This window comes from Sinohyriopsis cumingii, chromosome 16 (assembly GCF_028554795.1).
Source record: "Sinohyriopsis cumingii isolate HCF-2022 chromosome 16, ASM2855479v2, whole genome shotgun sequence".
In the NCBI taxonomy this organism is placed as follows: domain Eukaryota; kingdom Metazoa; phylum Mollusca; class Bivalvia; order Unionida; family Unionidae; genus Sinohyriopsis; species Sinohyriopsis cumingii.
Genome location: NC_142976.1, coordinates 82,285,219 through 82,302,161, shown reverse-complemented (window position 1 = coordinate 82,302,161; position 16,943 = coordinate 82,285,219). Strand labels below are relative to the sequence as shown.

Below are 16,943 nucleotides of genomic sequence, written 5' to 3'. Positions count from 1 at the left end.
ATATTTATACATAATACAAAATCATGACATTGATTGAGAGGATGGAAATGTGTTTTTTATTTATTTATATAGCCAAGAAACAGACAGACAGAGATTAATTACTATTTGTGTATGATAACAGTACAAAAGTATTGATTTCCCAGAGAGACCAACTAAAAATAACAATGAAACATCGTCCAAGAAATATTTTGATGAAAACAACAGAAAAAAAGAGATACATCGTAAGAGAGAAACCAACTTCCGGTTTATAAACGTCCAATAACTGAGGAAATGAGCACAAAAAAACAAGCACTACACAAAATATTTATGAACAGAATGATTAATTATTCACTCATTTTACTAATTCATCAAATCAATATAGGTAGTTATTATTTATTAAAATTAAATCACTCTATCAGTATTGGAATGCAAGATAGGTTAACACATGGTAATTGTGAACTTCCTGTCGCAGTATACACACACATTTTATCAAAGAGTATCTTATTTAATTCATTAATTTATATATATAAAAAAATACATAAAAATATTCATACATGTTTGGAAAAGCAAGAAAAACAATACTTACCAATGTGCTGTTGCAATGAGGCCAAAATCTGGATCACTTGTCGATGTGAAGTCAGCCATTTAATTCGGAATCAACTCACAGTGCATGACTTGAGACATCTGAATATGACCTTGCAGTTTACATGCTTGTGATTGGCTGCCTTTAATGAGACCTCGAAACCATGCATATCATTAAATTCAGCGAAAATTGGGCTTTCCAGCGCATATAGGTATCATATGTTAATTTTTTTAAATGGCCGAGATATTTAGCCAGAAAAATGAACCTATTTTTTTAATGCTTTCCAAGAAAATTTAATTTAAACATATTTTTCAAACTTATATGATAATAAAGCCCATTCCCTGCTCTACAATGTGGTGCTAATTTTAGGTGTTGACTTTGGAGTTTGAATGGAATTTCCCTAGAGAATTCGATATCTCTTGCTTTTACTGTGAGGCGTTCAGCTGACCAAATCATGCCCAACAGTGAAACTGTAGCATTTTTAGATGCAGATTACTGTTCATTCACTTTATTTTCATCAACAAACCAAACAAACAGTTAAAACAAGCAGGAAATGAACTTTATTTCAGCATAAATTGTAATATTGGTGGTTCATCTACAATGACGATATGGCTGGTAGAAGATGATAGTTTTTACGGAGCTCTGTCGAAAGTGCTACACGTCTTAAGGGAGGCTGCCAGTACATACTTTAAGTGATTTGGAAAAAATTTCTGTTCGACCTCACTCAAATTGTAAACACCTAAGGCTGACCTACTTCCTGACCTTAATTCAAAATTATAACAGCCACTTGACACAAGTTCATTTTTTAAATTTTTTTTATTGTGGGAATAAGGGTGAGATTGAGGCTGTATTTTAGTGAAGTAAACAACTTTTTTTAATTTTATTCTATCAGTAAAATGATTGGTTTTTGTCAGGGCCATCTTGAGAGTATGTGATGTAAATATGGCCACGTGACGCTAATATGGGTACATATTTTGCGTCTCAAAATAAGTGCATAAACATTGTTTAGAGAGATAATTTCAGTCTGGGCTTAAAACACTTGATGTCAAGTCATTTTCTTCTGATGTAGCCAGTTTTCAAGTTATATGTTAATTTTTCTTCAGATTATTTGGATTCTCTGTGTTTATGTGTGTTATTTGGATTTTTAACGTAACTTTAACAATTTTTCAGTCACAATGCTACAATGTCTGCAGCATGACAGTTTATAGTGATGTCCAGCACTGGGGCATCATGCCACAGACATGAAGCATGATGTCCCACCCAGTCACATTATCCTGACACCAGGCCAACCAGTCCTAACACTAACCTCTTGATGCTGAGCACCAAGCGAGACAGCTATTAGTACCATTTTTGTAAGTCTTTGGTATGACTCAGCTGGGGATTGATCCCACGACCTCCTGCTTCCAAGGCAGATGCTCTAACCACTGGACCACCATTGCGGTTTATTTGGATTCTAAAAGATTAATTTGTTTCTCTGGAAATATCTGAGTGCTCATACAGAATTCTTGAACAAAGATATTTCTTAAAAATTTTATTCAGCTTTCCAACACCAGAATATTATTTCTTGTGCTTTTACGAGGAACTATATACAACAGCACTGTACAGGATACACGAAATGTCATCGCCTTCCATCTTGGATTTTCACTGGGACTCAAACTTGAATTCATTCGAACATTTTGTTATGAGGACTTATAAAATTTTATTCGTGGATTATTCTTGGATTATTTTTGGATTTGATTCTAAAAGCTGTAAGTTCTTCCTTTTTTTATGTTTACAATGTTTTTTCCAGGTAAATAAATTATTTATTAAATTTTTCAAAGCTTGTTCTTTTCACTCTTTCTTTTTTTACTGTTTATTCAAGACTAAACATGTAACATAATATTTGAAGGTATGGTTTGTGAAGTAGTTTGTCCATTTGTTAATAAACACCAGTAGATATTGTAATGACAATAAGAGAACTTATGCATCAATTATTGTACTTTCTAACCAACAATTATCAAGTTTTGTAAACACAAAATGGCAATACAGTATTTTTGATCTTTTCTGCAAACACAAATCTTCATAACTGAAATTTTATGTCCACTAGAATCTGTTATGGTTGACAGACTATGCAAACTGCAGCCAAACAATCAACGGCTCAATTTTTCCCTCTCATATTTTGTAGTGCTGATTTTACCTGTGGGATCTGGGTACTCTTTCCACAGCCTGTCTCGCCAACTATTACAAGTGTCTGAAATTTCTCTAGCATATAAAGGATATGATTCCTAAGCTGAAAAGAAATAGAAACCAGTCACAAAAAAGAAATGTTTTAGTTTTCTACTTTTCAAATATAACACTAGGAAAGTTATGAGTAACAAATGAGTGTCTTAAGTTTCTTTGCAATGTTTTACCTTGATAACCAAAAACTGAATTAATCTATATATAATTTTTTTTAAATCTTGATGCACTTTGGTCTTTTGGTAACAAAATATATCAAAATATCTAGTGGCAGATGCCAATTTACTTAAAATGATAATCTGAAACCTGCTGGGCAATGAAAACTAAAAAAATGGTAGACAGGCAGAAATATATATATTATAAATTAAAGAATGCTGGTGATAACATTTTAATATGCTGAATACTGAACAACATTGGAAAAGAATTCTCCAAAAACAAATGTGTACCAATAATGGTCTCTATCTGCAGACCAAAATGCCATTTTACCCACAACTTCACAGAAGGAAACAAATAAAAAAATCTCTGGAGAAGGTCAATATTGGAGATGTTTCTATATCAAAAACACCTATTTTTAACCAAAACAAGTATAATCATTAAGTATTTGAAATAATGTCTTTCTCTCAGATATATATACAGTGGAACCCAGCTATAATGCGGTAATTGGGACCCCAACAATTGGATCGCATTAATATCAGGGTCGCGTTAAAGCGGGGTTTTACAGTATTTTACTTTATTTCAGAGAACAACTCATTGGCACATATCTGTGTATTCATGTCTAATGTATATGATGAATAGGGTATCAACACCATTTACTACTGTGCAGTCGTGGCATTCAGTTCATCTATAATGCATGTAATTCCATTGAAAAATTGCACACAGACTTACAATATTCAATAATTTTTCCCCAGATCACTGTGTCTGAATTCAACGTCTAAAATACAGCATAAACAGAGTATCAACACTATTTACTTGCTGTCTGATATCGTACCGTCAGGGCTTGAAATTAATCCATATGTAATTCCATTGCAAACATTGCATACATATTTAAACTATTCAATAATTTTGTCACACATCATTATGTGTCTGAATTCAATGGGAAAAAGTAACAGCAAAATTAGGTTAAAAAAGACGAAGCATGTGTATGGTTCATTACGTTCCAGGGTCTATGAACAGTGTCTGTACAAATTTCACACTGTTAAAATTTTCTCATAAACGTTTCCATGTACATTTATCCATTGCAAATTTCCAATAATTAACGCTTGTATGCCTATTCGTTTGAACAACTACTGCAAGAATAATTACCAATCAACACATGCTTTCAGCATGCACAAAACTTTTACTTCAGATTTTGTGAATATCGAAAGAAATGTGTGAAAACTACTATACTAATCACTGTGCAAAGTGCAGAGAACGACTTGCGTTTGTGTACTTGCTTTTCCATAACGGTAAAATATTTTATTAAAACAAAGAAATTAATAACGAGTTCATAAACAAACACCATACCCATGTAAAACCTGAAAACTGAGTATAGTAGACAACCACAAAGACAATTTATTGGCTTTACTCATTGATCAGTAACAAGTAACATTTCCGATAATGTTTATTTTGGCATAACACCTCAAGAACCTGATGAAATTGTTAAATTTCAGAAGCCAAGCCACGCTCGTATTATATTCGAATTCATACTCGAACTCTTCCCCAAAATGATAATAAATGTTTTACACACTATTTCTCGAACTTAAAAAAAAGTATTTTTCCGGGTAAGAGAAAAATACAAGTACAGTTATTAAAAATTTCAGGAACCACACCACAATCACAACGTATTATATTCGATTTCATATACGATCTCTTCCCCAAAATGATAATTATCTTTTTTAGCTCAAAGTGCATAGAACAAATTGTGTTTGTGAACATGCTTTTCTATAACGGTAAAATATTTTTATAAAAAAATAGGAAATTAGTAACAAGTTCATAAGTAAACCCCCTACACATGTAAAACTTGAGAACTAAGTGCAGTAGGCCTGCAATGGTCATGAGTCACTTTTATCAAAAAATTTAAAGCTGAACGCATGTACAATTTCATACCCTTTCAATTTTCAGCTAATAAAGCAGACATTATTTACTGGTCAATTCATTGCGTCTAACAACACTGCCAAGTCCAGCAAACATGTTGGTGGCTTTCGTTTTTTGATGTTTATTAAATTGTGAGAATCTTTTATCAACCACCGCATTGTCTGCTGCTTGTTTGTGTATGTAGTTAAAGAAGAAACACATGTTGGCTATTGTTTGAGCAATGATTGTATACAGAATTAATTGAAGACAATCACAAAGACAACTTACTGGATTTACTCATGGATCAGTAATAAGTAACATTTCCAATAATGTTTATTTTGGCAAAACACTTCAAGATCCTGGTGATATTGTTAAATTTCAGAAGCTACGCCACAATCATATTATATTAAAATTTATATGCAAACTCTTCCCCAAAATGATAATATACGTTTTACACACTATTTATCGTACTTAAAAAAATAATATTTTTTCCCGGTACAAGAAAAATACATATACATGTATTTAAAATTTCAGGAACCACGCCACAATCATAATAAATTCAAATTCATATGCGATCTCTTCCCCATAATGATAATAAAATTTTTATACACTATTTCATGTACTTTGAACAAAAAAAAAAATTTTTTCATGTGCAAATGAATATAAAAAATTTCAGGAGCCACACCACAACCACATTATATCTGAATTTGCGTTAAAGCGAGGCGCATTATAACAGGGTTGCACTGTATATATATATATATATATATATATATATATATATATATATATATATATATATATATATATAGATATATTGGTAATTGGATGACTGTACAGATTTTAAAAATACCTTATTGTAGTGAACCTGCTTGTAAACTTTGTATTCTATAGAAATGGGTGTTTCACCTGCACCTGAGCAATGAATTTTTACCCCCTACATCAACCTTGCAAAACTTGAATATTGATGTCATCACCACTGTCATCAAAATGTGATGTATGTCACTTGATGCTTATGTGGAACTGACAAACAAGATGGATACATTGTCACATCCTTGTACTGAATTATACCTTGAAAACTGGTAATTTTTGCCTCTGTTGTTCTATTGAGAGGGAAACATTTGGATTGTAGACAACAGGTTGGTCAGATTCTCCGCCCCCTCTTTCCACATCCAACCCTGACCCTGGAGCCTTTGTTCCTGTACATGACATATAACACAAATGTAAATCTTTGACACAACCATCCATTTCAGTGTTTCAGCTACATGTTGACAAGTAAAAAGGGGATAGATCTGTATCCTGCACCTAATATCTACCTTCTACCTTCCAGCATTTTCCATTATGACTCTCCTTATCCAGGCCTGACCTTGGGGTGATGTTTCTGTAAATCTTGACAACTATCTACATCAATTCCAGCAAGATTGGAATAGATGGGCTCCTAACCTACCCCCTTCTACCCTAATGCCCTCACCACTACCCTTCTATGAACTCTGCCTCTCTCCAGATCATTATCATATCTCCATAACACATATTTTTAACATTTACTTTTGTTATTTTAATGTAGGATACTTAGAGAAATATGTTTTTGTTTGCTTTAACTTTCCAAAAAAGATGATATTCTAGACTTTATTATCAACAGTATTACAAACATTGGGTATAAAAAAAATTCCATTGCTCCAAAAGGTGTTCCTTTAGTCAGAAAAACATGCCTGTGCCATACAAAGTGCCCATATTACAAACATATATGTAGAACACATTCCTATCTGGGGCACTGCATATGCAACAGAAATGAAACAAACTATCATGACCATGACTCTAATTGATGGTCTCTTTCCCATCAATATCAGGCATGCAGACAATTAAAATAGGTCAATTCTATATTATGGAAGTTAGTTTTTATAACTATTTTATACAGTTATTTCCCTTTCTATGTGTTAATTTCCTTTTCTACATCTTGTGAACAAAACAATCATTTCAATTATTCCCTTCCATCTGACATCTGAAACACAAAGAATATAAATATCTGGATAAATATCTTACATTACTAACTTTACTTATGTTCGATCATACTATCTGAATGACTTCATATGTAAGTACATCTTTAAAGAAAAGATGCATCTTTCTTGTGATAAAAGTGGATTTACTTGGACAGATACATTTTCCTGTGCATTACTGGTTTTTAAACTGAAGAAATGTTTAATGAAAATTATTCACTGAATATAATTGTTTTGTTATGTATGTTGCACAAAAGGTGTTCGCCTATTGATAATACGAGGAAGGGACTATGTGAAATGCAAAACTTGCGCTCGAGAAGAGATGTCGCTTCTTTCGATTGGCTGCGTTATGAATCTTATCTTTAGAATCCTTTTTGCATCGTAAATGAAGAACTAGAAATTCTATAAAATACGAGAAATGTTGGTAATAAATAAGTATTATATCACAACAAAACAAAGACAGGGAATTGTATTTCCATGCAAGATGTTGATCGCATCTGATCTAATTAGAATAACGTAAATTGGTCTAGTCCTACAATGTAACACATAGCACGTGTTGTTTTTGTTTAAGTGCCATCACCCCAGCACAAAAATATCGGGTGATATGTCTTACATTGTAGGATTAAAATTGGTCATGCCAGGATCAATGATGTGGTTTTTGAATTTGCGAATGTAGTCAACTCGAATACACGTTATACATACATGAATGAAAATACTTATAGTTCATATCTGCTTGTGACAAAATGTCATCATGCATTTCACGTGTGTTTTATTAAACTTCAATCCGTAACCCTTGTTACTTTTTTTAAATAATGAAAAAAAATCTTTACCAGGCTTCCAAAACACTGGCCTACGAGTAGCGCTCATTTCTTTAACAGTCACCAAAGTGACGTTCCCCAAGTCCGTCTTTGGCGCCAGGTGTTGTTTTTGTTGAATATGTCTCTCTCCTTTCCGTTCGGAGCACCCCAGTTTACTGCGCGCGCGCGCACACACACACACACACACACACACACACACACACACATATATATATATATATATATATATATATATATATATATATATATATATATATATATATATATATATATATATATATATATATATATATATATACATACATACATACATACATACATACATATATATATATATATATATATATATATATATATATGTGTGTGTGTGTGTGTATGTGTATATAAGTATGCAGGTGTTATATGGTAAAGCAGACATACAGAAGTATAGTCATCATGGTACATGAATAATAATAATAATAATAATAATAAAGACTATATTTAGAGAAGATAACTCCGTTAGTTACAGAACTAATCTACCTTGCGTCCTTCTTCCTGTTATGTACAATACTGTATATAAAACAGGATGTGATAAAATGGTTTGACACTTAAAGAATTATGTGATTCTAAAACTCGAAGTATCAAGCCTGATCATGCCTGGCATATGTGCACCGATTACTAACAAGCAAATGTCAAGGAACAAATCAACACCACTTCCAACTGCCTTCTCTCCAGTCGACCTTCCGCACATGTTTGCAAATTTCTTCCGTGACAAAGTACAAACCATTAGAGATAAGCTTGACACCACAATTTCAAATGACTCGTAGTCACCATACAGTTAGGATACAGAATTTGAGCAGCAACCATTAGCAGCATTTGAACCTGTCTCTATGGATTTCATACGTACACTCCTGATGAAGAGTGCACCAAAGTCATGTGAACTTGATCCAATTCCAACATCACTGCTGCTTGAGTGCTTAGATCCAGTATTGCCTTCGCTAACTGATGTTACTAATACCTCTCTCTCATCTGGGGAATTCCCATCATTTTTCAAAACTGCCATTGTAAAGCCTCTGCTGAAGAAACCAACACTAGACCATAACAATTTAAAGAACTACCACCCAGTTTCTAATCTCCCATTCATATCAAAAATCTTAGATAAGGTTGTTCTATCCCAGCTTGTATCTCATCTAAATTCGAAGTCTTTTTAGCAATGTACAATCTGTATATCGCCCTTGCCATAGTACTGAAACTACTCTTCTAAAAGTAGTTAATGACATTCTCTCTGGGTTGGATAGCAGAAAGATTACAGTCCTCACCCTCCTTCATTTGTCTGCAGTATTTGATACAATAGACCATGATATGTTACTTCACCGTCTCCAGCATGTATTTGGCATTCATGATACAGCCTTACTGTGGTTCAAGTCCTACTTGGTCAACAGGACACAAATTGTATCCGCAAATGGAATAAACTCCAGCCCAGTTTATCTATGTTGTGGTGTTCCACAGGGGTCTGTTCTTTGACCTGTTCTCTTCATTCTATACTCATTCGCTCTCAAGTGTCATAGATCATCATCCAGTGTCTCACCAATTGTATGCTGATGACACCCAAATATACAAATCTAGCCACCCAACTGAAGTTGATGCTACCATCCAAGGTGTAGAGAGGTGCATTACTGATGTGAAATCATGGATGACATGTAACAAGCTGCAGATGAATAATGATAAAACTGAGGCCATTCTGATCACAACACAAAGACTTTCTCATTCACATCCTTTACCTCAAACAATAAATATCAGCAACGCCAACATTAAATTCACACAATCAGTACGAAACCTAGGTGTTACTCTGGACAGTACTCTCACACTGTACCAACATGTCATGAACGTATGCAAGGCTGCATATCTTGAGCTGAGATGCATCAGCTCCATTCGCAAATATCTTTCAGTTGATGCACTAAAATACTTGTGTGTTCATTAGTACTTTCAAGACTGGACTATTGTAACTCAATTCTGTCTGGTTCATCTCAATATCTGCTCCAGAAACTTCAAAAAGTTCAAAACACAGCTGCTTGGATCATACTTAAGAGTACCACGATCAGAGCACACCTCCCCGCTGCTCTGTACCCTACACTGGCTATCCATTTGATCCAGAATCAAACACAAAATTTGTTCTCTGTGCTATGTTTCACTGTCAGACTCTAGTCCAACACCCATGAGTACACACCAGCAAGATACTTGTGCTCCTCTTCTGACAATCGTATACTCATTATTCCCACTATGAAAACAGTCATATGGACAGAGTTCTTTTGCATACCAGGGCCTAGCAATGTGGAATGAATTGCCCACTGAACTTAGACACAAAGACACAGTGATCACATTCAAGAGGGCTCTCAAAACTCACTTATTTTGACTGCAAGAACAAACTTTAAGACCTAATAATTTTTCCTACATGAAATATTCTCAGCATGTTTTTTATTTTTTAATGTTTTTCTAATTTCATGGTGTTTGTTTTTGTAATATTATTATATGTTTTTTTATCTTATAGGTGTTGTTTATGTTGTAAAGCGCTTAGAGCTTCTAAAGATTAGGCGCTATACAAAGTCCTCATTATTATTATTATTATTATTATTATTATATGCAAACACATAAAGATATACAAAATAAAAAATATCATCCTGTATTGAAAAACTGTGAAAATGGTGCAAAAGTACAGAAAAGAGGCATTATGTTTATATTACTAGAACTGTTCAATTGTCTTAAGATTTCATCCATTTCAGACATAGATTATGAAAAGAAGAAATGCTATGAGCCTGCCTTATGCCACTGGGAATGTTGTTCCATACCAGTGGACCAGTATATTGAAAACATTTTTAATCAATTCCATCTTTGGCCTTGGTATAATGTAATTTTTAATTCTAACAGACAATCATCTTCTCTTTGGTGAAAGATATTGCTTTGGTAGATGTGAATGTCTTTATGGTCACTTTATACATAAATTTGGCCTTTCTAACAAATATTCTTTTATGTATTGTTAAAATTTGTATATTCTTCATTGCATCCTGAAAATTGTCTATACTTTGATCTGGAATTAAATGGCATGCCATTTTGGAGTCTTAAAAGTGTTGTTATGTTTGAATTAGAGGTATTACCCCAAATTACATTACAATAGTCAAGATATGGCTGAATATAACCTTTATAAAGGATGAGCCTATACTGAAATGGAGTATATGTTTTGATTTTCCTCAGTAGCCAAAGATAAGAATGAACCTTTATAGAAACATGTTTAATGTGAATGACCAAGTAAGATTGCAGTCTATGAATACACCAAGAATTTTAGCATGAGAGGATGCATTAAGGTTCACATTGTCAAACAGAACCTGGAGTTTGTTGCTATATTTTTTTTTGTTTTTATATAACTATTATGGCTTTTGTTGTTTTTCTGTATTTATGATCAAATTGTTTTCTTTACAAAACACTATAAATCATGTTAAGAGCATCTTGTAAGTCATTTTCAAGTACAGTTTTGATTTTACCTGACTCAGATAATGTAGTATCATCTGCACTGAGGTCAGTGGAAGAAAATGCATTTCTTATCTTAAGGGATAAATCATTGATAAATAGAATGAATAACAGAGAATCGAGGAGAGAGCCCTGTGGTACTCCACAATTAATATTTTTATTTTAAAAAAAGTTTGCCATTTAAAGATAGATTTTGTACTCATCGGTTAAGTAAGAAGTAAACCAGTTTAGGGAGTTTTCATTGCATTGATAGATTTTCAATTTTTCAAGCAAAATTTCATGGTCTGCAAGATCAAAAGTTGTATGAAAAATAGGCCATAATGATGCCTACCACTTCTCCTTTATCTAATGCTTTCATTAATGTATCAATCAAAGATACAAGTGCAGTTTCAGACGGATTATCATGAATAAGATATCAGTATTCAAATACTTGAGAAGAGAATCATGTAAATATTTTTCTAGTAATTTGGAAGAAAAGGGAAGGATAGAGATGAATCTGTAGTTATTTACATCATCTTTTGTTCCAACTTTGCAGCAGTGTTACCTTAGCAGTTTTCCATGTCTGTGGATCTTTATTAGACCTAATACTTTCATTGCAAATCAAAGTTATACTCTCTACTATGGCAGGTGAAGCTGCATTAAGTAGCCTTGGTCCAATCATATAAAGTCCTGTAGCTTTGCAATTATCATCCATTTTTAAAAATATATTTCAAAACAAACTCAGGACTCATTTCAAGAATTTCAAACTTTATATTGTTAAGGCGCTTTGTAGCTTTGTAGCACAAAAATGTTTGAGTTCCAGATGATCAAAGTCTTGGGTTCTTTCAGTTTTTCAGCAATTTGAACAAAAAATTAATTACAAATATTTGAGATGTCAGTTGGATTATTGGTACAAATGCCCTCATGATTGAGGGATAAAATTTCAGTTACATTCTTACATTTCCCTGCATCCCCCCCAAAAAATAATATCTACAGATAACTTTCAGGTTATTTTATTTTCAACAAGCACTTTTTGGCAGAGTGCTTGTTTGGTTTGACATATAATTTTCTTAACTTCATTTCTTCAAATTCAACATTCAGCTTGATTTCCTACAGATTTTAGATGGTCTCTTTGCTTTACTGCATCAAAAATCCAGCCTGGCTAATGATCTTTTTCATCCTTTGTGGTTTTAAAGGGACATGTTTGTTCACTGTTTCTATGAAAATATCAATCCATTAGTACCTAAAACACCATCAAAATATTCAAAGATTTGGACTGTATTCCATGGAATCTGTTTCAGATCAAATAATAAACACCCATTTTGGTATATACTATTGTATAAAAACAATTTAGACCCTAATCTTCTGGACATAGTTTGGTATGGTACATTACTTATAATTATCAATACACAATCCTAAATTCTCTGGTTCCTCTTTTGACACTTTATACCACGAGACTGGGAAAACTTTGTAAGGAAAATCGAAAAGTGTCATAGCATCATGCATTCTGAGTGACATCATAGGCTGTATCACTACAGATGCAAGCGCCATCTAATCTTATGGTTATATTACATTCCATTTTTTCCCACAACTTAGGAACCTGCACTGTTGCTCACTGAATTAAACAGAACTGTGGTATTTGAAAGCTTTCTTAAATGTGTCATAGTGATACACACTGAACATAAAATATATAAGCGTTTTTTTTTTTTTTTTACAGGCATAATGAGAGAAAGAGAGAGAAAGAGATGATTTATGCAAGAAATGTACTAACATACCAGTGCTTAAACATAGCCAATGTAAAAATACTAGGACCAAACACAAAATCAAAGAATAAACTCCAGTTGTCTTTAAATTTATTCACTTACAATTTTTTAAAGCAATAAATATTTCTATTGCATAAATCAAAGATATCAAAAGTTTTAAATAATGGAAATATAAATATTTCTGAAGCACATAACACTTAAATATACTAAAAAGATAAAGAAGGCATAACTCACACAGAAGACAGGCAAACCCAAAATCTTTCTTATAGTTTCCATGGAAACTGTTTCCTGACTTTTCATTTTACCATTCCTTGCAAAATTCTGATAACATAATCTACTAATTTTAATTGGTTGTGCAATTGAAGATTGTCTTGTTATTTTATAGGAGGAGGTGGCAAGCCATAACATTTGGATCTTCACACTGTTGCAAACATTTGATAGATCTGAATGTGTCCTTGATGACAAAGAAGGGCCAATAAGTTTGCTGGATTGCATGATTACTCTTAAAATTAAAGACAAGTGCTATAAACTGATACAGTGCATCTGCCAGTTAATCCTGTCTTCTTCATCTGTGAGGCAACCCCACATGGGTCATCACTTCCATCACTTGGATTCAATGCAAGACTTTGAAAATGTTGGCAATTTTACACTCAGCATTGACAATCATACTATCCCTGGTGCCAATTTTTATTTCAATAACCTCCACAGGAGTCGCAGCAAAGGAAAGTGTGCATTGCTTTCTTTAAATCCATGTAAATGAGGCTTTAATGGCTCATAATGGCAGGATGGCCTTTCTGGCATGCCTCACCTGAAAATGTTACAACTAGCTTTACATCAATGTTTGCTGATGAGGCACCATTGTGTGCAAGGGCTTCAATGTATAAGCACAGCCAATGGGATTCTCAACCACCCTAAGATACCCCAACCTTCTCTTAAAGAGCGATTAGAATTCATGTAGCTTGCAACAATAACTCCACATAAATTGAAAATGTAAACTAACCATGGAGGAGTGACCAGACATAGACAAGGAATTAAAATCACTGATGCCACCTGAGACTGGAATGGGAGTATTAAATCAACTTGCAAAATTTGTCCCTGATATTTGCCAGAAATACAAACCACTGGTGGCGGAGTACCTGCATGAACTTAGGGTTGACATGCCCAAGTTCACATTATGATAGAAAACCGCTACCACGTAGACAAGAATAAACCAACCTGTAGTCAGCTTGGGGTAGTCGCATATTTGCTAAACAGTACAACCAAAAACTACTGCAATTGCTCGCCTCAGGTACAGTTGCTACTACAATGCTGAAATGGTATTTGGCAATGTAATTTGGACAGACCCCTCATAAGCAATGACCTATCCTTCATGGTATATAACATCCTCCACCATTTGTGTTATTAGAAGAAAAGAGTTACAGTATATTAAAAAAGATATGTTCTATCACATTATGGTGATTGAGGACAAAAATTAAAGAAATGCAGGAAGAAATAGAAAAATGTGACCAGAAGGCATGGTAACTAAGGTTCCTGGTGAGCATGGTGGCAAAGTTTTTACATACCATCATTAATGGAACTAAAGTTATAAGGAAACTGACAATTTTTTAAAATCATAACTGTCTTTCCACATAAGTGAAAATGACACATCAGAGGTACATGCTCACTTGACAGCTACCCCCCCAATTCACCAGACCCATTAAGGTTACATATCAAGAATCTAATTGAGCAATTATAATGCCACTATGTCTAAATCTCCAGATACACTCAATAACTTTAACTTCAAGACAAACTGCATGCTGAAATTATGGGATAACATTCAACTCATAAAGGAATATGAGATATTAACATTATTGATAGAATAGACAAAATTCATGTCTTTTGGGTATCATATGATGCATCTCACTACTGCCCAGGTAGTTTAGTCGCTGTTCCACTCATCATCTGGTGCAGTGTTTGGTAAAAATGGGCTTATAGGCAGTTTTATTACCATACCATTAGTAATATAAGCTAAAAGAACATAATGACATCTGTATTTCTATAGAATCAAAAGCAAACACAATCATAGACCAAATATCGGACAAATGTAATATTGGAATATGAATTCAAGCTCATACTTGACAAGCATAAAAATTACACAAGTGAAAAAGAAAGAAAAAGTTAATCAAAAGCTAACAAGGTAGAAAACAAACATGAAAAGTCTTACAAGAAGTTTTACATAAATTACAGCTGCATGATGTCCACTTGAATAATGGAAATGGAAACAACAGAAACAACAAAACTGCTGGAACAGCTGAAATGATAACTTTTTTGCTTTCATATTCAAGAATGCATATAGCTTATCCACACTGTGCCACAGCCACCAGATATCACAGGATTATTTTACAGCTGAAATGGCAAAATAAATGTGACACCAAGGTGGTAAATTTTTTTGCACCTGCTGTATAAACCACATTTGAAAGAACTGCAGCTGCCTCATGAACCACTGAACTTGTTCAAAATTGGCCTTCAAGCTTGCAGTAAAAGGTTATGAACTACCAGTATGTTAACATTTGATTCTGATGGGCAACCACAATTAAATTCCTAATGGTACAAAGGCATCAATAAAATAGCGGCCCTCTAAATTGTCATTGTAAACCACCTAGTGCCTTCACTCTCAAAGTGCATAAATCCCATGTTATCTGAAAAAATGTCAGACCTTACTTGTACATTGTTACCACAGTCAAACCTCAGTATCTCGATTATGTCAGGATTGTACAAAAATTGTCAACATAACCGAGTCCTGAGAGATATCAGGGTTTAGTTGACAAATCTGCAGAATAATGCTTATGCATTTGAAGTACCAAAAATGAGAAGTTTTTTTTCTAAAAACCAATGGCATTTCGAGTGTACACTAAAAATAATAATTCACTCATGCCAGGTTACTGAAAAAAAAGAAGATTGGAGGTCTTTTAAATGAGATCAAGTAACAAGTTACACATTTTTACAACACTTTAGGTACTGTAACAGTGTCAGTGGTTTAAAGTTGTTTTTATTTCCCTGTGAATAGCCTCATCCCTTTGGTAGCTTACCAAGACAATAGTTTCTCATGCTGACCAAAATCTAGGCCAATTTAAGTACATGTACATGTAGGACTATATTTCTTTTAAAAGTATTTTCTTTTGTTAGTGTTGGCTTGTGACTAGTAGCAAAATGTAACTGACCAATATTGTGTGTGAAATTTATCACTTGCTGATCATCAGAGGTTCTGTTATAATGGTATATGCCAGTTTTTACTGATAAAATTTGCCTTGGTACTGGAAAAAGATGAGGATGTCGGTATTCATGTACCAATAAATTGTAATATGATTTTGAGGTCTTTAAAGTTAACTGTCTCAACATCAAATTCTGTAAGAAGCCAACTTATTCTATTCATACAGTTGTAGTCCCATATCTCTCGTGACTCAGTGACCATTGGCAACAATGCAACGCCAGAAGGAGAGTCGGTTAATCTCTTTGATGGTTTGCAAGGCTTTGATATTCAATTCAAGATAAACCAATACAAATGTTCAGAAAGCATTCCTCTTTCTGTTTAATTTCTTGTACAATTTCTTGTACAATTTCTCAAGGCTTTGATATTCAAGACAAAAAAATACAAATGCAAACACTCTTCTTTCTGTTTCATTTCTTGTAAAATTTCTCAGAGATGGGCATTAAAAGTTGCATTTCACTGAATTAAGTGGGTTCATATGTTACTTTGGACTGAAACTTATGCCTAACGGGCTTATCGACTTAACAGGGGTCAAGCGGGCAAAACTTAGCATAGCAAAGTAGGATTTATTTGAGACCAGACCAAACTGCTCAACATACATGGGTTCTTGAGATAACTGAGATCAAGATAAGTGGGTTTGAATGTACTTTGTTCCCCTAGTACAGACCAGAACTTTGTTAAGGTTTCCAAAGGGTTTATGAAGAAGAAAATCCTTCATCTTATATCACCTTTCTTTACTAGTTCTTCACCTTTAAGCTCTATCTTTTATTTTATTTAGCTTTTCCAGACTGTCAACATCTTTACATTTATCTT

General features: G+C 33.6%; 1 protein-coding gene across 2 annotated transcripts in view; it reads right to left on the bottom strand.

The window, feature by feature from the left end:
* The window catches only part of LOC149780902 (putative ATP-dependent RNA helicase DHX35), a 460,487-nt gene extending 452,750 nt beyond the window's left edge, over nt 1-7,737 (bottom strand). The window contains exons 1-3 of one of the 2 annotated variants that reach the window (XM_089937996.1): nt 7,653-7,737; nt 5,900-6,027; nt 2,739-2,831 (exon numbers count right to left, since the gene is read on the bottom strand). In XM_089937996.1, the coding sequence (XP_089794122.1) occupies nt 2,739-2,831; nt 5,900-6,027; nt 7,653-7,689 (258 nt within the window). In that variant the 5' untranslated portion in view covers nt 7,690-7,737. The remainder of the gene's footprint in view (nt 1-2,738; nt 2,832-5,899; nt 6,028-7,652) is intronic. The other variant, XM_089937997.1, reaches the window with a different exon arrangement.
* Between the last annotated feature and the right edge of the window lie 9,206 nt (nt 7,738-16,943).